Genomic DNA, 25,614 nt, shown 5'->3' with positions numbered 1-25,614 from the left:
TCCAATTGCATTTTGAAAGTTGAAGACAACCTCTTTTGTGGGTCTCATTTATACTGGGGATATGGCTCCTTTACTTTGCTAGAAAAAATTAAAGCAATTCCATTCCTTCATTAGGCATGCAATTATTGTTTTAAAGAACTTGTGACCCTCAAATTTTAGATCCTAAAAGTGGGCATAATTATGATTTTGAATTAAATGATACGTCGGCAGCCCTTTCAAACCTTACACCACAAGCAGGTATCCTTCAGTTGTGTTAAAATTCTAAGTTTTGGATGAGGTTTTTTGGAAAATTTTATTTATTGAACCATGATGCATATGTTAAAACATACAATTAATTAATAAAACTTAAAAAAAGACACAAAATACATACATGATATATTTGAAAGCTAATCCCCTACAACCCCCTTCCTTAACCAATCCACCCCCCTCTAATCTACCCCCCCAAAAAAGAAAGGGAAATAAAGGGAGAAAGAGGAGATCACATAACATCAAAATTCACCAGTTAATTACCGTGGTTTGGAGCAACACCACTAAGGTGTGGGAAAGGGATTTAATAATTCAACCCATATAATCCAAATTCGGACTCCAAGTTTTAAGATTAAAAAGATAATGATCACATAAATTATATGTGATCTTTTCCAATGGAATACAAAATCTCCATATGCAATCTCTGGATTCTCAAATCAGTCTAATATTTCCAAGTAATTGCCAAACATTTTCTGGCAACAGCTAAAGCCAATCTCAAAAAAGCGATTTGAAATCTATTTAATTTCAGTTCTAAACTAATTCTCTTAATATTACCCAACAAAAATAGCACAGGATTTAATAGAAATTACACTTTCAAAATAACTTCTAGAAATTCCTTAAGTTTATTCCAAAAAGGGTTCACTATCTCACATGACCAAGTAGAATGTAGAAAAGAACCTACATGCTTATGTCACCTAAAACATAAATTCGAAGAAATAAAATTATATTTCCTTAATTTTTCTGGAGTTAAATGTAATCGATGAATAAAATTATAATGAACCAATCAATACCTTACATTTATAATTTTAGTCATACTATTCCTACATAAATTCATCCAATCATCCTGAGAAATACATATACCTAAATCTTTCCCATTTCAATCTAGATTTATGAATATCTAGCTTAAGCATTTTATTTTGTAGTAAAGCATACATCTTGGATATAAATCCCTTCTTACCACCCTCAGTAAGTAAAATTTCAAACTTAGATCATCTAGGTAACTGTAAAGTATGTCCAAAATTATCCAACAATAAAGATAACTGTCCATTTGTCACGACCCTAGCAGTAGGACTTCTATATAAAGCCTTAATCCAACCAATAAAAAAGGGGCCACCTTTAAATTTCTTCAAAACTTTGAATTTAAAAAAATCCACTCTATCAAAGGCTTTTTCTGCATCCAATGAAATAACCATTGGTAGGTTAGATTCCTCCCGAGAAACATTAATTAAAGAAATCAACTTCACAATATTATCTGCCAAATAACGATTTTTAATAAAACCCGCCTGGTCTAAATGAATTAAATCTAGTAAATATATAGCCAGCCTATTAGCTAGAACTTTCGCCAGAATTTTATAATCAACATTTAAAAAAGAAATAGGTCTATAAGACCCTACTTTCAATGAATCCCTGTGTTTCTTAAGAATAACTGTAATAATTGCTTGAGAAAAATAATCCAGAAAAGAATGAACTTCTGTCGCCTGCTTCAATACATCCATCAATAAAGGAATTAATAAATCCTGAAGTTCTTTATAAAATTCAGAAGTAAAAACATCATCCCCTAGCGTCTTCCCACTAGGCATAGATTGAAGTGCATCTATTACTTCTTTAGCAGTAAAAGAAGCATCCAAATCTTTAACATCCTGATCACTCAAAAAGGGTGAATCCAATCAGATAAAAAATTATCAATTTTAACCTCATCCTGCATTACTTTAGAAGTGTACAATTTTTCATAATATTTTCAAAACACATCAATTTTCTGAGGTTTATATGGATGATTCATGTCTGATAGCATTTATTGTTCGAGAAGCTTGTTCCGTTTTTAACTCCCAAGGTAATACTTTGAACTCTTTTCCCCTAATTCATAACACCTTTGTCCAGTTCTCTGTAATAATTTCTCAAATTTAGAAGTTTGTAACGAATTATATTGTAACTTCATATTAACTAAATATATTTTCTTAATTTCTGTAGTATTTTGCTGTAAATCCTTTTCTAAAATCTCTTCTTCAATTTACTTACTTCAGCTACATGTCGTTTCTTAATTTTAGCAGTGTAACTAATAATTTGTCCCTTCAAATATGCTTTTAAAGCATCCCATAAAACAAATTTACTATCAACTGAATCCATATTTATTTTCAAAAAAGCTGTATTTGATCCCTTAGAAAATTAAAAATTCAACATTTTTCAACAACAAAGAATTAAATCTCCAATGATAAACGTTATCAATTCTCTCTGGATGAGTTTTTTTTTAAACAAAAAATGAATTGATCCTATCTTTCATTGATGTTCCTGAATGAAACTTGGAACAGATGTTAAAGGTAGCTTCAGGAGTGAAATGGAGAAATATCTCCACTGTATTTTGGGAAGAGGGAGGTAATTAAATTTTATGTAGATCATCAACTTTTCCAACCTGGCTGCAAATTCCATCTCTTAGATATATTGAGAGGGAAAAAGTGGAAAGTATTTTCTAGCCCTTTAAATTCAAAGTAGGTACATTCTGTGCACTTCCAAACCATACAACTTGAGAAGCTTATTAGTGCAATCTATTAATTTACAAACTTTGCTATTACTTGTAAATAACAATTGTATTTGTCCACACAGGCATCAATTTTTTGCTATTTTGGCAAAAGAGTTTTTCACTGCACCATTCACAGAGCAGATCTTCAACTTCCTTGTTCCGGCACTATCTGCTGCAAGAATTGTCTTTCCTTTTGTACCTTTCCTAACTGCACTGTTAACTCCGAAGACCACCTCTTCAGTGGGACTCATTTATACCAGGGATATGGCACCTTGGCTCCTTTACTTTGTTCTTGCTGTTGGAGAATCACAGATCGGTAAGTTTTTTTTTGTTTCCTTGTGGTATTTCTTTGGACATGGAAAATGTATCTTGTTAGATTTGAATCATCGAGGTTAATAACTGGTCTACAAGATTTTTGTTTCAGAATTGATTGCAAATACATAATTTCTTTTGCCTTTGGATCACAGCTTTCAAGTAAACTTTTTAATACTTTGCTCATTTTTATATTTGCGCCTATTCTTCAGCACACGTTTGTTTCATAAGATATTCATCATGATTTTGCTGTCTTTAGGCTATAAATGGTGATATTGTGTATTAAGATTAATGGTATGTGAGAGGAAGAGAGATGACTATACTTTGTGCTCCATCAATTAGCAAATCTGTCTGAGGAAGGCATGCTTGTGTACCTAAGGATGCTGCAGATTCTCTTACCACTGTTACCAGTTTCATTGACTGGGTCAAATGGCAGAGAAATTAGTAGCGATTCAGAGAATGAAGAGGAGGAAGAGTGCAAAATGATTACCAACAAGGTAAAATAAACTTGCATTGGATTTTGTTTTTTCTTTCAGTAGTATTAAAAATACTTATAAATATTTAATTTTTCACAAAATTAATTTGCCAAGCATGTTTGGGTTTTTGGGATCTCGTAATGCAAAGTTCTGTGTGTAAAAATAGTGAAGTTACCTCAGTAAGTTGGAATTTAATCAAATTATTTGGATTAAAATTATTTATTTTAATTGAAAATTATGTTTTCTTATTTAATTGATAATCAAATCTTCAGTAGCACAATAACTTTCAGAAGTATCTAATCATGTGTGGAGAACTAGATTTTTAATTGTCTTGGTTAGATTTTAGGGAGGTACAAGTACTCTAGTCCTTGGCTGAAATTTTTCCCCCACCTCTGACATTTGTAATCATGACCTAAAAGTTATGATTCTGCATGTTGCTCTTGCTCCTTCATAGTAAGTTTTCTTGAAACTTTTTCATTGGAAACGCAAGTATGTCCCAGGCCTTGTGGCAAATAATCATGATTGCACCCACTCGTACCCTTCCACTCCCAGTTGATATAGAAAATAGATCTGGAGACGGAATTATACCTGAGATTTAATACAGGTAGATGAATATTTTGAGCCAATGGACAGCTACCCACATCACTAGCTAACCACCATCTATTTATGCTGTCTAACTAAGATAACGTAATCTGTTTTCAAATTGAACCAGCTGCTTGAAAGGCTTATGGGCATCTAAGAATTATTTCAGAACTGAGAAAAGCAGAAAATTAGTGACAGTTTAAAAAGATAGAGGAGAACAAGTATGGAATAATTTAGAATAAAAAGCGGTGGCCATACTGGTTTGAGAGACTAGAATAGATACCAGAAAGGATACATTTTAGAAATTTAATCAAATTACTGAATAGATGAAATGCGATCAATGTTTTTGGGGTACAATAGCCCTCTAAAAGTTGAAGGAAGAGCGAGCAAATTTATAGGTCAACTTATAGGCCTCCGTATACCATGAGTGGATGGAGCTCTTGACTGTGTCTCATCTATGTACTGCACTGCTCACATCCCCTCTCTTCCTGGATGGAGAAAGAACAGAGTTCCTCTGGTCCTTGTCTGTTGTCCCACAGCCTCCACGTTCAATTTATCATCCTTTGCAATTCTGCCAGCTCCAACCAGATTGCATTGCCAGCTGCATTTCCCTCCCCATTCATCAAACTTGTATATGACAAATTCCATATTATTGTGGTGGTGGGGAACTCTTGAAACTATTGCATGCAGAATTACAGATCATAAACTGGAAGGTTGAAATAAACTGGATGGCTCTTTGACTGACATGACTAATTGGAAATGTAATGATTTTAAGAAGGTTGTTGAGGTCTCTGGTGACACAGAAAAGAGTGATTAGGCGAAATGTACTTTTGCATAAATTTAAAGAAAAAGTTCTCCAGTTTGCTATTGCTTTTACCATTTTATTTTTGTGGAATGGATTTATTCATGCTTTAAAATTTAGGGGGAAAGTTGATTGGAATAGACAATATAAGCCTAAGAGCTTGTTTATTTGTGAACATTTTGATTCTGCAAATCCAATTATTTTTCATTGGAACGTTATATATCTTAAGATTATGAATCATCCAGATTAACTGAGACAATTAAGAAATCATAACTTGTTTTCCTGGTGCTTTGAGTTTATGTACTTTCAGAGAAATTTGGAACAACTTCCTGGATTTGCGATAGAAATCTTTTTTCATTTTTTTTTGTATTTACTCCTTTCTTTATTCTTTTAAATATATTGTGGATATCTTTTTGCATGTTTGTATATTGAATCTCTTTAAGAGTTTGGTCAGTATTGGTCTAATAGGATCTTCTTATTTGCTCACTCACTATTGAAATAACCAACCATAAATTAATGAAATTAGTCTATTAGTCTCAATGTTACATCTTCATTTGTAGGACTAATAATCAATTATTATAATTTGCATGTCAGAATTTTATTACCCATTTAGTTTATGAACAAATTCTACTTCCAATATTCTATCATTTTCTTTTACTGCCATTTTGAAACTTGTGATTAGTAAACGATGATGGTTTGTACAGTTGAACTGCACTTTTCTTAACACAATACCCTGTGCTTTTGTTTCATTATACCCCTGCACCTTTGTTTTTATTATTGCATTATCTATTGTATTAAATATAGATGAACTGCTTGGATACCAATATATCCAAGTTCATGGTAAACAATTCAATTTAATATACTGTGATTAGTTGGTGACTGCAATAGACTCAGATATATTCATTTTGTATGATGTGTTTGGAATAGATTTATATTCTGTTCTCTTTAAAGGGCAATGGTAGAATTTCGGTGAACGTGATTACTGCAGAGTGCCTCAAGAAGCTGGACACTAAACAACAAACAAATGCCTTGCTAAACCTGGTTTGGAAAGAATCTGTAAGTGAGGATGTTTTCACGATGATGGCTTCCATCTGCCACACACTTATGGTGCAACACAGAATGATGGTTCCAAAAATCAGGCAAGTGTTTACTATGGAAGCTTAGATTTCTTAGTTCATTAAAAATATTTTTTGATGTTTATTGTAATTCTGAAAATTTGATTGCTGAAAACAACTCTAAAATTGAAATTTGTAATTGCTAATTTGTCCTCATATTAAAATAAACAATTTTTTTGAAGTAGAATTCACACAACTTTACATTTTTCCTTGTAGAAAAAAAAGCCAAAGTTTCTGGATTACAGTCGTGCAACAGGTTTCCTTAAATATATTCCTTGCATGGTCATAATAATCTGAACAGCAGTTTATAAGATTCAAATTTGTAATTTTTAGACCAGTTTTAAATTGTGATGTGAAGATTAAATAAAAATGGTGATATTTCAAATAATGAGATGGAGACAGTTAATTTAACTGTCTTGGAACACATTAAATTCAAAAGCATAAATTTTATCAATGCTGTGTCCATGCACAGATCCCCTCTGCATGCAGATGTATGCAAACTGTGACACACATCAAATAACTTCAGATTGCAGGAATCTGTTCACCTCGGTGCACCTGTTTTGTTAACGAATTGCCTGCAGCAAATATTCTGATGTGATCTCTGGGGCCTAGTGACTTCTTTCCATGCCAAAATGACTTGTGTGTTTTATTTTGCCATTTTTCTTAAGTGTGAGATAATGTTATTTGAAGGGCACCTATTTATAAATGCGAAAAACCTTTAGACTATTTTTCTACATTTTGCTGTATTGCCCATCATTACTGACTCTTCCTGACTGGTTCTCTATACTGCCCTGTGGTGCTCTGCTCTTAGTAGGAATTGAGGACAAAAATTAGAGCAGAAGTCTGTCATTCATCATTTTGTCTCTGCTCTGGCGTTCAAAGGTGAAGACTTTTATTTTAGTTTAGTGATACTTGGCGTCACTAACCTCATATTCTTTAATTTCCACAATATACAAAATATTATTGATCTTAAATACATTAATCAAAAGAGCCTCCGTGGCCATCAATGATTCACTCCTCTCTAAAGAAATCTCTTTTGATCTGTCCTGAATGGCTATGATTGCTGGTTCTAGATACATCAACCAAAGGAAACATTTTCCTTTCCATCTCTCTTGTTAAGCTCTGTAAAACTTGTTTCAATAAGGTTCATTCTTCTAAAGTTGCTAGAGTATTGGTCCTTTCCCCTTGATCTCACTAAACCCACTGTAATCAATGGAGTAAATGTTAATGACACGTGTATCCTTGGGTAGGGAGGCTTGACAGTATTCCATATGTGGATTCACAGGTTCTATGTGTAAATCTTCTTCAGCATGATGCTGAACCAAGCCATGAAAGACCCCAACAATGAAGACGCTGTTTACATCCGGTACCGCACGGATGGCAGTCTCTTCAATCTGAGGCGCCTGCAAGCTCACACCAAGACACAAGAGAAACTTGTCCGTGAACTACTCTTTGCAGACGATGCCGCCTTAGTTGCCCATTCAGAGCCAGCTCTTCAGCGCTTGACGTCCTGCTTTGCGGAAACTGCCAAAATGTTTGGCCTGGAAGTCAGCCTGAAGAAAACTGAGGTCCTCCATCAGCCAGCTCCCCACCATGATTACCAGCCCCCCCACATCTCCATCGGGCACACAAAACTCAAAACGGTCAACCAGTTTACCTATCTCGGCTGCACCATTTCATCAGATGCAAGGATCGACAATGAGATAGACAACAGACTCGCCAAGGCAAATAGCGCCTTTGGAAGACTACACAAAAGAGTCTGGAAAAACAACCAACTGAAAAACCTCACAAAGATAAGCGTATACAGAGCCGTTGTCATACCCACACTCCTGTTCGGCTCCGAATCATGGGTCCTCTACCGGCACCACCTACGGCTCCTAGAACGCTTCCACCAGCGTTGTCTCCGCTCCATCCTCAACATCCATTGGAGCGCTTACATCCCTAACGTCGAAGTACTCGAGATGGCAGAGGTCGACAGCATCGAGTCCACGCTGCTGAAGATCCAGCTGCGCTGGATGGGTCACGTCTCCAGAATGGAGGACCATCGCCTTCCCAAGATCGTGTTATATGGCGAGCTCTCCACTGGCCACCGTGACAGAGGTGCACCAAAGAAAAGGTACAAGGACTGCCTAAAGAAATCTCTTGGTGCCTGCCACATTGACCACCGCCAGTGGGCTGATAACGCCTCAAACCGTGCATCTTGGCGCCTCACAGTTTGGCGGGCAGCAACCTCCTTTGAAAAAGACCGCAGAGCCCACCTCACTGACAAAAGGCAAAGGAGGAAAAACCCAACACCCAACCCCAACCAACCAATTTTCCCCTGCAACCGCTGCAATCGTGTCTGCCTGTCCCGCATCGGACTTGTCAGCCACAAACGAGCCTGCAGCTGACGTGGACTTTTTACCCTCTCCATAAATCTTCGTCCGCGAAGCCAAGCCAAAGAAGATGTGTAAAGACACTAAATCTATCCTCAAGGGTGCCATTTGTTTTCCTAATTTCCAGCACATCATGCACAAGGATGAACAAACTCCTGAACAATCATCTCATCATTTAAAAATAAATCTCGGTGTGCTGTTCCTTTATATGTGGCTCAATACGACAACAACAACAGCACCGTTGGCAGATTTACTGAGGATAATGCAGTAGTGGGTGTATAAAAGGCAATGAGTCAGCAGATAGGAAGGAGATTGAAAATTTAGCTGCATGATGTGCAAACGTCAACCTATCACTCAATGCAATCAAAACCATGGAGCTAATTGTAGACTTTAGGAAGGGAAAATCAAGTGATCATTGGGGGGGATCAGGGGTGGAGAGGGTAAACAAATATAAATTTCTGAGAGTCACTGTTATGGAGGACCCTTCCTGTACCCAACGTACTGATGTCATCGTGAAAAATGCATGTCAGCTCCTCGACTTCCTCAGGAGTTTGATTTGAAATCGGAAACCATGGCCAGCTACAGATATGTAGTGGAAAGAGTGCTGCCGGCTACATCACATCTTGGTATGGAAGCACGAATACTCAGGCAAGACCTACATCACAGGCAAAACTCTCTTCAACATCAAGAAAATCTACATGTAATGCTACCGATGGAGAGCACCATTAATCATCAAGGATCTTGCTGCTGGCATCAGGAAAGCAATTTTAGTGCCACAAGACACCTACCATCAAGTTCGGGAGCATCCACCAGCAGACTCCGAAACAACAAACTCAGTAAAAGTCATTTTTTTTAGCATTTGTATAGTCAATTTGTTTACATTTCTCTCATTTGTATATGTATCTTTTCTTGAGTACAGTTTACACTACCGATAAGTAGAAATTCTGCCTGGCCCGCAAGAAAGTGCATCTCGGGGTTGTATGCAACGTCGTGTATGTACTTTGACAATACATTTGAACTTTGTTCAGCATTAATTACTGTCTGTGATTAGTTTGCCAATATACCCCCTCCATAAATCTTCGTCCGCGAAGCCAAGCCAAAGAAGAAGAAGATAGTTTGCCAATAAGTGGCAAAGCAGCAGGTATGGATGGAATCCCCCCAGAGGTTTGGAAGGCTGGCGGCAAAACTCTGCATGTCAAACTGCATGAGTTTTTCAAGCTTTGTTGGGACCAAGGAAAACTGCCTCAGGACCTGGTTGATGCCACCATCATCACCCTGTACAAAAACAAAGGCGAGAAATCAGACTGCTCAAACTACAGGGGAATCACGCTGCTCTCCATTGCAGGCAAAATCTTCGCTAGGATTCTCCTAAATAGAATAATACCTAGTGTCGCCGAGAATATTCTCCCAGAATCACAGTGCGGCTTTCGCGCAAACAGAGGAACTACTGACATGGTCTTTGCCCTCAGACAGCTCCAAGAAAAGTGCAGAGAACAAAACAAAGGACTCTACATCACCTTTGTTGACCTCACCAAAGCCTTCGACACCGTGAGCAGGAAAGGGCTTTGGCAAATACTAGAGCGCATCGGATGCCCCCCAAAGTTCCTCAACATGGTTATCCAACTGCACGAAAACCAACAAGGTCAGGTCAGATACAGCAATGAGCTCTCTGAACCCTTCTCCATTAACAATGGCGTGAAGCAAGGCTGTGTTCTCGCACCAACCCTCTTTTCAATCTTCTTCAGCACGATGTTGAAACAAGCCATGAAAGACCTCAACAATGAAGACGCTGTTTACATCCGGTACCGCACGGATGGCAGTCTCTTCAATCTGAGGCGCCTGCAAGCTCACACCAAGACACAAGAGCAACTTGTCCGTGAACTACTCTTTGCAGACGATGCCGCTTTAGTTGCCCATTCAGAGCCAGCTCTCCAGCGCTTGACGTCCTGTTTTGCGGAAACTGCCAAAATGTTTGGCCTGGAAGTCAGCCTGAAGAAAACTGAGGTCCTCCATCAGCCAGCTCCCCACCATGACTACCAGCCCCCCCACATCTCCATCGGGCACACAAAACTCAAAACGGTCAACCAGTTTACCTATCTCGGCTGCACCATTTCATCAGATGCAAGGATCGACAACGAGATAGACAACAGACTCGCCAAGGCAAATAGTGCCTTTGGAAGACTACACAAAAGAGTCTGGAAAAACAACCAACTGAAAAACCTCACAAAGATAAGCGTATACACAGCCGTTGTCATACCCACACTCCTTTTCGGCTCCGAATCATGGGTCCTCTACTGGCATCACCTACGGCTCCTAGAACGCTTCCACCAGCGTTGTCTCCGCTCCATCCTCAACATTTATTGGTGCGCTTTCATCCCTAACGTCGAAGTACTCGAGATGGCAGAGGTCGACAGCATCAAGTCTATGCTGCTGAAGATCCAGCTGCGCTGGGTGGGTCATGTCTCCAGAATGGAGGACCATCGCCTTCCCAAGATCGTGTTATATGGCGAGCTCTCCACTGTCCACCGTGACAGAGGTGCACCAAAGAAAAGGTACAAGGACTGCCTAAAGAAATCTCTTGGTGCCTGCCACATTGACCACCGCCAGTGGGCTGATATCGCCTCAAACCGTGCATCTTGGCGCCTCACAGTTCGGCGGGCAGCAATCTCCTTTGAAGAAGACCGCAGAGCCCACCTCACTGACAAAAGGCAAAGGAGGAAAAACCCAACACCCAACCCCAACCAACCAATTTTCCCCTGCAACCGCTGCAACCGTGTCTGCCTGTCCCGCATCGGACTTGTCAGCCACAAACGAGCCTGCAGCTGACGTGGACATTTACCCCCTCCATAAATCTTCGTCCGCGAAGCCAAGCCAAAGAGAGATAGTGATGGTAATTAAATGTTAACTGCATACCTAGTGTCGCCGAAAATGTCCTCCCAGGATCACAGTGTGGCTTTCACGCAAACAGTGGAACTACTGACATGGTAATTGCTCTGACAGCTCTAAGAAAAGTGCAGAGAACAAAACAAAGGACTTTACATCACCTTTGTTGACCTCACCAAAGCCTTCAACACCGTGAACAGGAAAGGACTTTGGCAAATACTAGAGCGTCTCGGATGCACCCCAAGTTCCTCAACATGGTTATCCAACTGCACGAAAACCAACAAGGTCGGGCCAGATACAGCAATGAGCTCTCCGAACCCTTCTCCATTGACAACGGCGTGAAGAAAGGCTCCGTCCTTGTACCAACCCTCTTTACTATCTTCTTCAGCATGATGCTGAAACAAGCCATGAAAGACCTCAACAATGAAGACGCTGTTTACATCCGGTACCGCACGGATGGCAGTCTCTTCAATCTGAGGCGCCTGCAAGCTCACACCAAGACACAAGAGCAACTTGTCCGTGAACTACTCTTTGCAGACGATGCCGCTTTAGTTGCCCATTCAGAGCCAGCTCTCCAGCGCATGACGTCCTGTTTTGCAGAAACTGCCAAAATGTTTGGCCTGGAAGTCAGCCTGAAGAAAACTGAGGTCCTCCATCAGCCAGCTCCCCACTATGACTACCAGCTCCCCCACATCTCCATCGGGCACACAGAACTCAAAACGGTCAACCAGTTTACCTACCTCGGCTGCACCATTCCATCTGATGCAAGGATCGACAACGAGATAGACAACAGACTCGCCAAGGCAAATAACGTCTTTGGAAGACTACACAAAAGAGTCTGGAAAAACAACCACCTGAAGAAACACACAAAGATCAGCGTGTACAGAGCCGTTGTCATACCCACGCTCCTGTTCGGCTTCGAATCATGGGTCCTCTACCGGTATCACCTACGGCTCCTAGAATTCTTCCATCAGTGCTGTCTCTGCTCCATCCTCAACATTCATTGGAATGACTTCATCACCATCATCGAAGTACTCGAGCTGGCAGAGTCTGCAAGCATCGAATCCACGCTGCTGAAGACCCAACTGCGCTGGATGGGTCACGTCTCCAGAATGGAGGACCATTGCCGTCCCAAGATCGTGTTCTATGGCGAGCTCTCCACTGGCCATCGAGACAGAGGTACACCAAAGAAGAGGTACAAGGACTGTTTAAAGAAATCTCTTGGAGCCTGTTACATTGACCACCACCAGTGGGCTGATCTCGCCTCCAACCGTGCATCTTGGCACCTCACAGTTTGGCGGGCAGCAACATCCTTTGAAGAAGACCGCAGAGCCCACCTCACTGACAAAAGTCAAAGGAGGAAAAACCCAACACCCAACCCCAACCCACCAATTTTCCCTTGCAACCGCTGCAACCGTGCTTGCCTGTCCCGCATCGGACTTGTCAGTCACCAACGAGCCTGCAGCAGACGTGGACATACCCCTCCATAAATCTTCGTCCGCGAAGCCAAGCCAAAGAAAGAAAGAAACTGCATTAGTAAAATTGGCCAAAGTACATGGGTAGTTCTGTGGGAATTACTCCAAAGGATAGCCATGGAGGCTCAATTTTGGAAGCAGATCTCACATTTTACCCACAATGTCGAATCTTTAGGATTTGTGTAATTACCCTTTCCTATCGCCACTTCACAATTAATTACAGATATGCGCCGTTTAATATCCATTCAGGGAATATTGTCCGCATATACGCCCGAGGTCCCATAATTATTCAGTTACCACGAGTAAGTCTGCAGTAATTTAGAAAAATTGATCGCTAGCTATAGGAAATTGTGTACTGCATACTCAAATTGATCCAAGTGCGCCACTTTCTGCCCAGAGCCCTGTATCAGCCCCAGATTGATCCCACTGCTCCACTCTCTCTCCACAGCCCCCTGTCAGTCCCCACACTGATCCCACTGCCCTGCTCTTTACCCACAACCCTGTGTTGGTCCCCACACTGATCCTACTGTTCTGCTGTTTGCCGACAACCCTGTGTCGGTCCCCACACTGATCCCACTGCTCTGCTCTTTGCCGACAACCCTGTGTTGGTCCCCACAGTAATCCCTACCTACAAATAAAAAGTTTACAGGTATACTACAGTATCCCATATAGCTTTGCTAAGTACATAATGTTTGCACAACAACCACATTGCATTACGCACAATCTTCTAGAGCATATTGTGGATGCTAAGCAGCGCATAGCTGTATCTAGATTTTCCCTTGTAGCTATCTCATAACTTGCTTATTTCAGGCCTTTGCTCTTTTACCCAGCTGTTCAGACTTTTTGCTGGTGAAAAACAAAGAAGAAACTTGGTGCTATTGATTTCTTGCATGAACGTTGGAGCAGTCAACACTTCGAGCACAGTATCTTGAGGACAGTGGATTAAGAAAAATGACATAGAACACTGCAGCACAGTACTGGCCCTTCGGCCCTCGATGTTTTGCCAAACCATATATTCCTTAAACTATACTAAACCCTCTCTACCCTGTAACCCTCTATTTCTCTTCCCTCCATGTGCCTATCTAAAAGTCTCATAAATACCCCTAATGTAATGTAATAATGTAACATGATTATTTTCTGTGGTGTTGTGGGAACATGCTTTCCTTCAGGATATTAAATATCTGAGGTAAATTCTGTCAAAACACAGACCATGGCTGGTACAAAGAGATTTATGTGCCAATTGTTTTCTGTGTCAATGGAATTGTCCATGGAGATATTTGCCATAAGCAAAGTTACTGTGGACTTCAGCACCAAAGTAATGCAAGTTCATATAATAAAGCTCATCTTTTAAGTATTGATTGTTCCCAGTTTAAAGCCTTCCAGAAATTATGGTAAAGGTTTGGCTTGGTCTTGGAGAAATAATGAAGAAAGATTATTCATTCTTCATAATCTTACTGAATTTTTTGCTGTAATTAATGTTAGAATGTTAGTGAGCGCAATCATAAATTTAGGGTTTTTGATTCCTGACCAAGAATTTAAAACGTGCAAGTCTACAGACGCTGTGATGGAACTAAAAACACATTGCTGGAGAAACACAGCAATGTACTTTTGGTAGCAGAGATAAAGATTAATAATGTCAGGCCTGAGCCCTTCATCAAGGTATGAGCGAAATGTTGACAGATGTCTGAATAAAATGGTGGGGGAGGAGCACAGGCCCACAGGCAAGAGGTAATAATTGGATGAAAAAGGGAAGGCATAACAGCAAATGGGGAGGGGAGGGGGAATGTTTCTGTGTAGGTCTAATTCCAAACCAGAATTTCATTCAATTTGATTTGCATTACAGGTATGTAATGCGTTAATTGATGCTGTGTGGACGTTGTGCGAACACCATATCATATACTTAGCAAAGCTATATGGGATACTGTAGTGTATCTGTAAATTTTTTATTTGTATGCAGGGGTCAGTGTGGGGACTGACACAGGGCTGTGGGGTCAGGGTGGGGACCGACACGGGACCGTGGAGACCAACACGAGGCTGTGGGATCAGGGTGGGGACTGACACCCTGTGGGGAGAGCGTGGGGTAGTGGGATCAGTTTGGCTATACAGTATACAATTTCTTATAGCTAGCAATCGCTTTTTATGAATTGCTGCAGACTTGCTTGCGGTAACTGAATAATTATGGGACCTTGGTTGTATATGCAGTCGATCGTTGACCGAATGAACGTTAAGCAGCGCATACCTGTGTTTTTATTTTTGCAACATTATAAAAATTGTGGCCTTTCAAAGGAGATGTTATCTTGGGCCTTAATGGTTCTCACCATGTCAATTTAGAAGTAAAAAGTCCCCATTTTTCCCAAATTCTTACATTCTGACCACCAAAAAATGTGTCATTTATATTGTTATTTGTAAATTTTAGAATATTTATTTTGCTACTGTATTATCTATGTAACTTTAAAAATAATACATTGGGAGTGCATTCAAGATCCTTGTTTAATTCAATCTTTGGGTGTATAGAAGGTGCATTAAACTTTGACTCCAGGATTTCCTATATAATACAGTCATACGGCCTTTCTCATTTCCACTTAGCGTTCCTAACAGTTTCAGTTAAATGTTTGTGAACTATTTTCTTGCATGCTTGTTTTCCTTCCGATTCTCCTGCCATCCACCAAAACTGGAATAATTTAAAATATCTGATTAACCTATCATTGCGGAAAAAGATGGTCAAAATTCAACATTATTTTATGAAAGAAGATTTTGATCTTTATGTACCAAAGCAATTTAGTGAATACCCCAATATTTAAAGTTGAAGATTTGCATGATTTTTGTGCAATCTTGAAACTGAAAGGGGGAGACTATCTATACCCAAAGCAATAATGAAGCTTCAGCAATGATCTAAAATCTTTTGATAATGATTTTAGGAACTCTGCTATGTTGATTTTCAGTAAAACTGATTTAGAGCATATTGTATGCAGGAAATGGCAGCTGTGCTTGTACCATTATAGCCATCGTATTGCTTTCTTCACTTCACTAAGCACCTTTACAAATAATTCACTGGTAAACATGATCAGTGTGAGGATGTATTTAAAATCAGTTGTTATTGCTCAGAGGTAGGGTCTTTGTAGCAATAAATGCAGATGTCCCAAATCACCAGTAGCTCTGTTCTTGAAACCTCACATCCTGCCTTGACGTAATTAGCGTACAAAACACTAATTATCCTAATCGAGCATTGACAATTTCACTGACATCTTATTTCCTCTGGCAGTTGTAAAGACTTCCAAATTAAAATAGTGGCTAATAGGCTTTTAGTGCATTATTTACATTGCTGTTTTGCAATGAATAGCACTAACCACAAAACAAGATGAACAGAGGCACTTAAGTCTACAACCAATTACTTTGTGGTGCTAGGCTGTACTGTTCTGGTGTTCTGTCAGTTTTTAAAGTTGTATTTGATGCAGTAATGGTTGATACCAGAATTAGTTAATAATTGAACGACAAGAATCTTGTCTTGCAGTTGATAAATAGAATGATAGTTTTGTGTCCCAGAGTATGTTACAGAGCACTGAATGAATGTTCAATAACTTGAAACTAATATTTCTGTACTCTCATATGCTGCTCTTTTAGTTTCCCAGTCTAATCTTTGCCAAATGTTACAAGTGCATTCTGACATTTGTGTGTGAAAATTCAAGCAGCACTGATAACTGCAGTTTCCAATTAAGTGCCAATTAAAAGTATCATTTTTTGTGCAAATTGTTTAGTTAGCCATTCGAAGTGATGAAAACTACTCGAGGCATAGGAAGGTTTTAATGTATGTAATTCTGGAATGGATATTTCCTATTGTATGGCTTCGTCCTTGAGCTGACTTGTGATTCCAGAACAAACAAGACAAATAAGAAATCATTCTTATTGAATATGTAGGAAAGAAGAAAACATGAACATTAAAAAAAAAATTAAGGAAAGATTCTTGGAGTACAATGGTTTGTACACAATGAGTCATTAGGGAATCTTGAGCATAAACTCTAGGATGTGAATATTTTATTTAATACTCCATACATGCGGTAACTTCAATAATTGTAGTATACAGATATCACAAGAAAACAAATTGTTTACAGCCCACCCTAAAACCCCTCCTCCCACCCAACCCTCCACTCTCCCCCCTCCCACCACCCTGCCAAATAGAAAGATAGAAGTGACAAAGAATCTTGGATTGCAGAAAGAGATGTCGTGCATTGTAACTCATCAATTCTAACATATAATTAATTATTGAACTTGATGATCTTGTGCAAGTTTTGTTTGATGTCAAGCTTCAAATTGGATATTGATTGTCAAAGGTTACTCTTGTGATATCAAGTCTGTTTCTAGATTTTTTTTCAATAAGAATGATTTCCTATTTGTCTATTTGTTCTGGAATCACAAGCCATAGTTGTTGCACTCCGAATTAAAGCCTCGTTTTCTTTTCACCTCATGTAACATAAATATTTTTAATGTTTTTTTTGTAGTCAGTAGGAGAAACCACTAAAATTGACTGCTTCACAGGGAAGAGGGCACATACATTTTGAACGGAACCCTAAAGGGGACATAGCCAAAAAAAAGTTCGGAATGGCTGATTTAGAATGGGAATTAATCAATATTATTCCATATTAATCTCAGTCAAATCAAGGACTAAGTCAAGCAATAGGAAATATCCATTCCGGAATTGGATGCACTGAAAACTACTTTGCCGAATTCACATTCAACTAAGTATGTTGAGGGAAAGGCAATGAAAAATATCTTGGCCTTTTCTCATAGGTTTGGCAGATCACTCTTCAGCCAAAAATCTTTTTTAATTGATTGAACTTTGGCGTGTCATGAACACTCTGAAAATCAATCAACCTCTCTTGAATTTCTGCATCGATATTGGTTGTTCCTCAAATGGATCTAATATGGGATATTGAGGCGTAATAGGTCATTAAATATTTCCTGCAGATCTTTATGAATTTGCTTTAGATGTTTTATATTCTGTATTAGTGTTCAGATTTGGAAATTATGAAAAGTCCCGACATCTGCTATTACTCTAATACACTTTGAACTTTTGAAGGAAAGAAACAATGGCTTCTATACTATTAATGAGGTTATTGTGTTTTCCATGAAAGGTCCTTTTCAATAAATTGAGTTTGTTAAAGATATCGGCCAGACAAAAAGAATTGCATCGAGTATTTCTCCATGCTGTTATGAAAAGAAAGGAAACAATCGTGTTCCAGAGGGCAACAAAAGAACAAAGACAATTTCCTCACCTCGGTATGCAGTGGCAGTGCCTGGAGTTGAACATCATTTTCTTCACCTAGTTGCTGGAATAGACGGACTTAAAGGGATGTGATTTTATAAAGTTTAGAGTCTTTATGACAATTGAAATTGAGCCACCAAGTGATCCCTATAATTGTCCCAATGAACAATAAAGACTGAAGGTATAACATTTTTCAGGTGTGTGGCAAACCCTCTCATCCAAATTTTGAAGCAACACTATCAGTTGCACAGACAACAGTGTTCTTGAATGGAATTCTTAACTTCTTCAAAAATAGTCCCTTAATATCTGTTTCAATCCTTCTGGATTGAAACGTCTTTTCCAACAGCTCGTCTCCATTCCAGAATCTGGCATAAGCCATGACAAGAGCATGGCTCTCTTGCAGATTGGGTTTGTCTAATTGTAAAGAGAATTTCTTGGATTGTAATTAATTGACTAATTGTTTAATGTTCTTTTCCATCTCATAAATTCTTCTAGAAATAATGGAATTGCCTGAATAGTTTGTTTGGCAGTTCAGTTCATGGACACTGAAGGCAAAATAAGTGACTCAGCAACGATATGAGCACTTAATGCCACGTTATGGCAATCAACTTCTATATCTTGTATGATGCAGGAAGACCCTTTTCTAATTTCTGTGATCATCTATTCGAGTCTTGCTCTTCCCTTTGTTTTAAGTTAGATTGTGTTTAACGTGTTGCAAGGGAATTCATGTTAAGATGTTGACTTATGAAGTTGGAAGCAAGTTTAAAAAAATAACGTGCACAATGTTTTTAATGATGTTTTGAAGGTGTTCATTCTCTTTGGTCATTTTGATGCTCTCAATTACCTTTTTCATATTAGCCCCTTTCACGCTCGCACCTTGCCCTAGTAATTGACGGCCAATCTACTGGTTAAGGGTCCAGTGTGAAAGCTCCTTAATCGGGATGCAGGCGTCAAATCATGCCGGGAATTATATTACCTCAATAGGTAGTAACATCCCTGACGTCTGATGCCTGTGTGCCAATGTGTCCAGTGTGAAAGGGACATAGGGTATCCTGGGTGACACATTGATTATGTTTTTGTATGAGTGCAGGAAACAAAAGATTAAAAAGAATGTGTAAACTTTACCGACTATGTAAACCTTTATAAATTTCTAAAGGACAGTGGGAAAGTTGCAGTGGGAGAGGGAGATGGCAGATCTGCCTTCCCAGAATTCCATTTGGTAGAGAAACACCTTCATGAGTGCTCCGTCCATACAACCTTTTCTCCGCCGCCATTGCTCTTTCCCACGGTGTTTATAAATGTTATGGCTATACTTCCCCGTGATCTTTTATAAATTTATAAAAGTTTATATAGATCACCACAACAATAGGGGATGAAGGGCTCATATTGTGCTGTACGTAATCCTTAATTATGTTATCATTAGACATGATTAATTTTGTTTAAATACTAGATCTAATACATTAATCAGGATTTAGGGTAGGCCCACCATCGCTCAATATGTCATTCAGACGTCACCAGTGGAGGATAGAATCCTTTATCCTCAGGGATGTCTTGTGATGAGTGTGAAAGGACACAGAACCAGTTAACAGTGATCAAATGTGAAAGGAAAAAGCAGCTTCTTTAACCGGTTCACACAATGGCCAATCTACTTGTGAAAAGGGCTATATTGAATGTCCTGTCATGAATGAAATTGAAAATTTAAGCCATTACAATTGTCTTTTCAACTGGAGTTATTGCATAGTATATTGTTTCAGGGTATATTATATTTTATATTATATATTAATATGTCATTGAGTTAGATTGTGGGGGTTTAGTGGAGGTCAATTCACAAACAGACATTATCATTTCACGAAAGACACCCCATTTAAAATGTAAGAGCTTAACTGAAAGTGAGACATTAAGATGTCATGTCCACAGTGACTTCACAGAAACTTGGAAGAAGGGCTCTGGAGACGTCACAAATGGGTGTTAATTGGACTGATGCAGTGGAGTAAATGGACTATTGTCTTTAAATCAACAGATGCCTAGGCTCAAACTGTCTGGTTGCAGTTTGCTATTCTAAGAAGGGTCATGTGGTTTTACAAGCAAAGACCAAACAGGATTTCTCTTAGGGAGGCAGAGAGAGAACTGAGTTCTGCAGTAGCTTTTGGGAGGCTGCAACATGGCAAGTTGGCAGGCTTGTTGAAAACCCCATTTTAAAGATGGGCTGTAAGTTCTGAGTTCAGCCTGTTGAAAACCCCTCTAGTCCTTACAAGAGGAAATGGTTGGCTCGAGTTGTTTCTCCTGAAATAAGGGAAACAAGAGGAACTCTGTGGTGGCCTGGAAGAAGAGGTTATCATTTGAAAAACCCACGATGGGGCAAGTTTCTTTGGCCAGACACTGATCAGCAAGTGGATGATCGGAGGGAATCAGTTTGTGTGTGTATGTCCAACGAGCTCAAATCTCTCTCTGAAATCAATTAGAACCTTCCTGAGAGGTAACCATTTAACTTAAAGCACTCTAGAGCCTGGTGAAAATTTAGAAATGTTAAATTCATAAATGTTAAATTCATTGCACAGTATGAGAACTTGGAGGAGTGAAAAGTGAGATTGGATTGTGAATCAAAGAACTTACCTGAACATATACACATTACATACACGTGCGCTTAGAATTAGAAGGGAGTTAAGTTGATAGTAATAAATTAAAGTTTGATCTTGTTTTTATGTTTAAAGAAAGTTAAAAGCAACTTTTGTTTAATTAGCCATTTGTCTTAGTGAATTTCTATTGCTGCTGGGTTTTGGTGTCCTCTGGACTCGTAACAATATGTTGATAGTTAATGCCCAAATTGAGACTTCAAAATTTTTTAATAAAGTACTCAATAGATCCAATGAGTGGTCAGCACCAAAAAGGGTCTGTACAGTGGTGACTGACTTGTGTGTTTTCAGCCTTTTCTGATTTTTAATTTGAAACATTTGTTTCTTATTTATCACATATCCCCATACAGTATGTTCACTCCTATTTTACTTCCGCGTGAGTAAATGTTGCAGAGTGTACATTATTTAAAAAAAAATTCCAATTACTCTAATCTTTCTGTTTATAGTGCATCTTTGAAATTTACTGACCTATTCCCAGGATAGACCCCTTTGCCGAACCAACTTCCTTTCCACCTTGACGGAAACTCCTTTTGTACTTATTCCCTCTTCCTCACCCTCCTGCTTTCATTGATGTCTATCTTCCTGACAGATTTTGTTTTTCAATAAAGTACTACAGGCAACCCCTGAGTTACAGCTGTTTAGGTGACAGAAATTTGCTCTTACAGAATTCACAAATAATAGGCCTTTTCACACCGCAGTGTAAAATCCAGATTCTCAGGAAATTTTCCTGGAACCCTCCCGTGAACCTGTGGTGTGAAAACGTTTGCCTGGGAATTTTAAATGGCTGTGCGGCCTTACATCAGGTAGGACTGCGGCCCCGGGAAATTTTCCTGGACCACCCTCTCCCTGCTGTGTTTAAAGGCAAGTGGCTGAGCAGGAGAAGCCCTTGTGACATCAGCATTTGCACGAAGGTGACAGGAAAAGATACCTACCCCCCCTAAAACCGTGGGCTGTTTTGGCACGTCACGATGGCAACACAATGTGGGAGAATGGCCATCCTCATTAAGCATAATTTCTCAAGCAGCTGGATTTTCCAGACCAGATCCAATTGCCTGAGGGATTATGGGAAACGAAGTCGGCCATTCATCCAGCATTGTGTTGCTGTTGTGATGGTTTGGGGGGGGGGGGTGTTGAGGTGTGGGCTGGCATCTAGTGGGGGGAAGGAAGAGATAGCTAGTGGATGGGTGTGTAACAGATGGATGGGGGGGCTGAATTTAATCCTGTGAGTGAATAAAGCAAATTCAGTTAGGGCTGGGACCCTCCCCGTGCGCCCCCTCCCCCCAAATTTCCGAGGAGGGCAAATCCCTGGGAATTTGGACCACAGTGTGAATGGCATGGGACATACTGAATTCCTGTGAATTTCACTGGGACAAAGTAGGGTCATCACTTGCCTACAGTGTGAAAACAGCTGCTATCCAAAAAAATACGAGAATAATCAAACTCAAAATATACTGCTTAGGAGAGATAGATATCCCTCCATCCCTTTCATTTTAGAAGTATCTTAAATGCCACTATTGTATCTGTTTTCACCACTACTTTTGGCAGCCTCTTCCAGGTGCTGAGTAAAATATTAGCCCGGTACATCTGCCGTAAACTTTCTACCCCTCACCTTAACTTTTGTCTTCTGGATTATAACGCTTTTACTCTGGGGAGAAAATTCTGACATGTCCTCCCTCAGCCTCCTTCATTTCAGAGAAAGTTTGCTCTCATAGAATTTATGTGAAAATAAATAAAACACTTTTTCAACTCTCACTTTTGACATCTTCAGAAAATTGCATTCTCGGCCTTTTTTTGAAAGTCCAGGCCTTTTAGCGAGATGAGGAAATTATTCTCATGTATGTAAACTATTTGGGCACACTGTTATTTTAAATATTAATGATATGTGTAAAGCTTTGAAGATCTAAACATTGCTCTGAAATACTTGTATGGTTTGTTCTGTGCCATAGTAACACTTGTATTTGTAGAATGTTTATAAAACTCTGCCATTATCCACTTATTTTGTGGAATTTGGCTATTCTGTTTTCATGCAGAAAATGTCTTTTAAATAGTATCTCTTTGACTTTGTCAACCTGGCTATTTATATTTAGCACGTCCTGTCTGGAGGATACAAATTAATTTGGAAACTTTTGTAAACTGAAAACTTTGTAGATACTCCTCAAGGGTAGAGAAAATTAACTGATCAAATGAGGTTCTGAAAGAGAAAATTATATTTTGGCATATTATGGATGAAAATCTATATACTGTTAAGTAAAAAACAATGCTGGAGAAACTCAGCAGGTCAAACAATGTGCCTTATATAGCAAAGATAAAGATACATAACCAATGTTTTGATCTTGAGCCCTCATCAAGGTATGATGTACAGTATTCTCAATGAGAGTCTATAAGCCATTTAATTAAATTGGTCTTCATTTAAGGATGTATTGATGAACAAATTGGAACACCCTTTTGGGCATTTTGGCATTCTGTTCAATTTTCTCTATTGTTCAACATAAACCTCCACCCATCCTCCCAGTTGAATTAGGCGGTCACATTAAGTTAGTTTCCAATTTAAAAAAAAAGATTTGGATTATTATAGACAATATTTTGTTTGTTGGTAAATTAAATTAGTCAAGTGTTTTGCTTTTAATTATAAACCCAACAATGTATTATTTAAAACTGATGACTAGCGTTAAAATGGTTTTACTTTGCATGCAAGGGTTCTCTTGAGATTTACTGTAACATCTGTTGGTGAAATTTAATTATTTAGTGTGTCCATTTGAATGAACCTGCCAATGTGTGCTAAAGTTCAATGAGCAATTGGAGGGGTTGGTATAGTTTTAAGCCATGATTACTCGTGTGTGATGGAAAAGGAAATGCATTTGGTCCTGGGAACAGCGTAACTTAATACAGGAAAAGCCAAGAAAGTTTGCCTGCTGTTTTAACTAACAGTAGTGGTTAGAACTTGTTTGAATGCAGGGAAAGCATAGAATTAGGTTCTTTTGCTGAGCCGTCTTCTCATAATTACTTCCCCGAGTTCCGCTAAAAGAATGGGAAAACTTGTCAACAGAAGACCAGCTTCTGAATGTACATATTCACTGGAGACAAATAGAATAAAAAAGAATAATGGATTATTTTAAAAAGTGGGAGTAATGTTGAGAAAAATAGCCATATAATACTTTATAAATCTACTTTAATGCTTTGTTTATATTAAAATTTAAACGAGTAAGCTGCCAACTGCTTGTCTTCATTTGCCATGTACTGGTCATAGCAAATTGCTTAACAGGGGTGTCATGGTTAGAGCACTGGTTAATGCAATGCTGTTACAGTACCTGCTGTTTGTAAGAAATTTGTATGTTCTTCCTGTGTCAGTGTAGGTTTCCTCCCATCGTTCAAAGAAAAAGTTCTGGGATTGTAGATTTATTGGGTGGCTCAGCCATAAGGGTCGGTTACTGTGCTGTATGTCTAAATTTAAATTTAAGTTGTTGCATGGTTAAAAGACAGCTGTTAAATTTACTACTTTATATTTTGAATAGCATAAACAATTTTGAATTAGCTGGGACTTGATTTGTTCTGTAGTGTCACTGAAATATTAACTTGTTAAGAAAGTTCTGGGGAAATGTCACAGGTAAGTTTTTTTTTACACAGAAAGTGGTAGGTCCTTGTTGTGAGTGAGAAAACAGATTCAATGGATCTCAAAAGCAAGGACCCTGAATGCCGTCTGGTAGTAAATGATTTTATTCATAAAAGACAAGCATGGAAAAATGGTAATGGGAATAAAATATGCACACAATCTATAGATGAGTGTGAGAAAATCGCACTGGGGATAAAACATGCACAATTTACACTGAGCACGGGAAAATTGCACCGGGGATAAAATATACACATACATACACAGTGAACTGAGTACAAACAATCAAGGAAGAACAATATGGTACACACCACCCCTTGACTCAGTGCAGGGACAGTAACTAAAATGCACCTAACCCTATAACAGTGCACACCTTACCAACAATTTCTCCAGTGCCATTCCACAGAACTCTGCCTGGAGTGAAGCAGGTTAGTCCCTCAAAGATGGCGAAAAGAACGAGCCGAGCATATATGGCATCCTTTATAGTGCTGGAGATTCCAGCCCAGGTAATTTACAGAGTTACAATGGCTCAGCAAGGTCTAATCGATTGCATGTACAGGAGAGCTGGAGGGTCCAGCCTAGGTAATTTACATGATGCCAATGTCTCTGTGCCAGCAGGGTTCAGTTGATTTATAAAGACCAATGGCCCAAGGCCAAGTACAAAGGAATTTAAATGAGCCAATGGCAAGGTGCGCACTAATGGGTGTGGTGGGGCCAAACCTTGTTTGACAGGTTGATGTGTCTTCTGACCAGGTAATGGGCAGTGCTGTCACATGACAGGCATGGCCCTTCACAATACAGTGCCTGGAATGCAATGCTGGGGATGATGGTGCATGCTGGTATAATAGGGACATTCAAAGACACTTGGGTAGGGACAAGGATGTAAGAAAAATAGAAGGCTATGGTTATGAAGTAAAGAAAAATTAGATGGTAGAGCAGTTTACATAGGCTGGAACAACATCGTGGGTTGAAGGGCCTGTTCTGTTTTTTTAATATTCTGTGTTCCATGTTGTAAGTTTATTTCTAAATATCCATACTACATTATAGCTAATCCTTTCCAAGAAAAACATGCTTGTGATAACTATGTAAGCAAAGATTAAGGGATAAAAGAATGCCCATTGAGCTATTTGTATAACAACAGTACAAGTGTTGTCTCACCTATCTTTGCTTTTTAGACATTGAAACTGCTTATATCAGTACAATTCTGATTATCTGAAATTGAATTCTCCAAATTTCTCATTTATCTGAAATTTAAAAATAAAATTTGATAAACGAGGATATCTGAAACAAATCAGAAATCCTCATTTATCCAAATTTTTTTTGGAGCTGAACT

General features: G+C 38.9%; 1 protein-coding gene across 11 annotated transcripts in view; it reads left to right on the top strand.

Annotated features, from left to right (window-relative positions):
• ube3c (ubiquitin protein ligase E3C) overlaps positions 1-25,614 on the top strand; it is a 194,879-nt gene that overhangs the window by 56,662 nt on the left and 112,603 nt on the right. For all 11 annotated transcript variants that reach the window (XM_069914741.1, XM_069914747.1, XM_069914744.1 and 8 more), the window contains 3 exons: positions 2,845-3,077; positions 3,416-3,570; positions 5,885-6,072. In XM_069914741.1, coding sequence (XP_069770842.1) covers positions 2,845-3,077; positions 3,416-3,570; positions 5,885-6,072 — 576 coding nt within the window. The remainder of the gene's footprint in view (positions 1-2,844; positions 3,078-3,415; positions 3,571-5,884; positions 6,073-25,614) is intronic.

The sequence above is a fragment of the Narcine bancroftii genome, chromosome 1 (genome assembly GCF_036971445.1).
Source record: "Narcine bancroftii isolate sNarBan1 chromosome 1, sNarBan1.hap1, whole genome shotgun sequence".
In the NCBI taxonomy this organism is placed as follows: domain Eukaryota; kingdom Metazoa; phylum Chordata; class Chondrichthyes; order Torpediniformes; family Narcinidae; genus Narcine; species Narcine bancroftii.
Note: the sequence above shows the minus strand (reverse complement) of the source record. Positions and strands in the feature narration are given on the sequence as shown.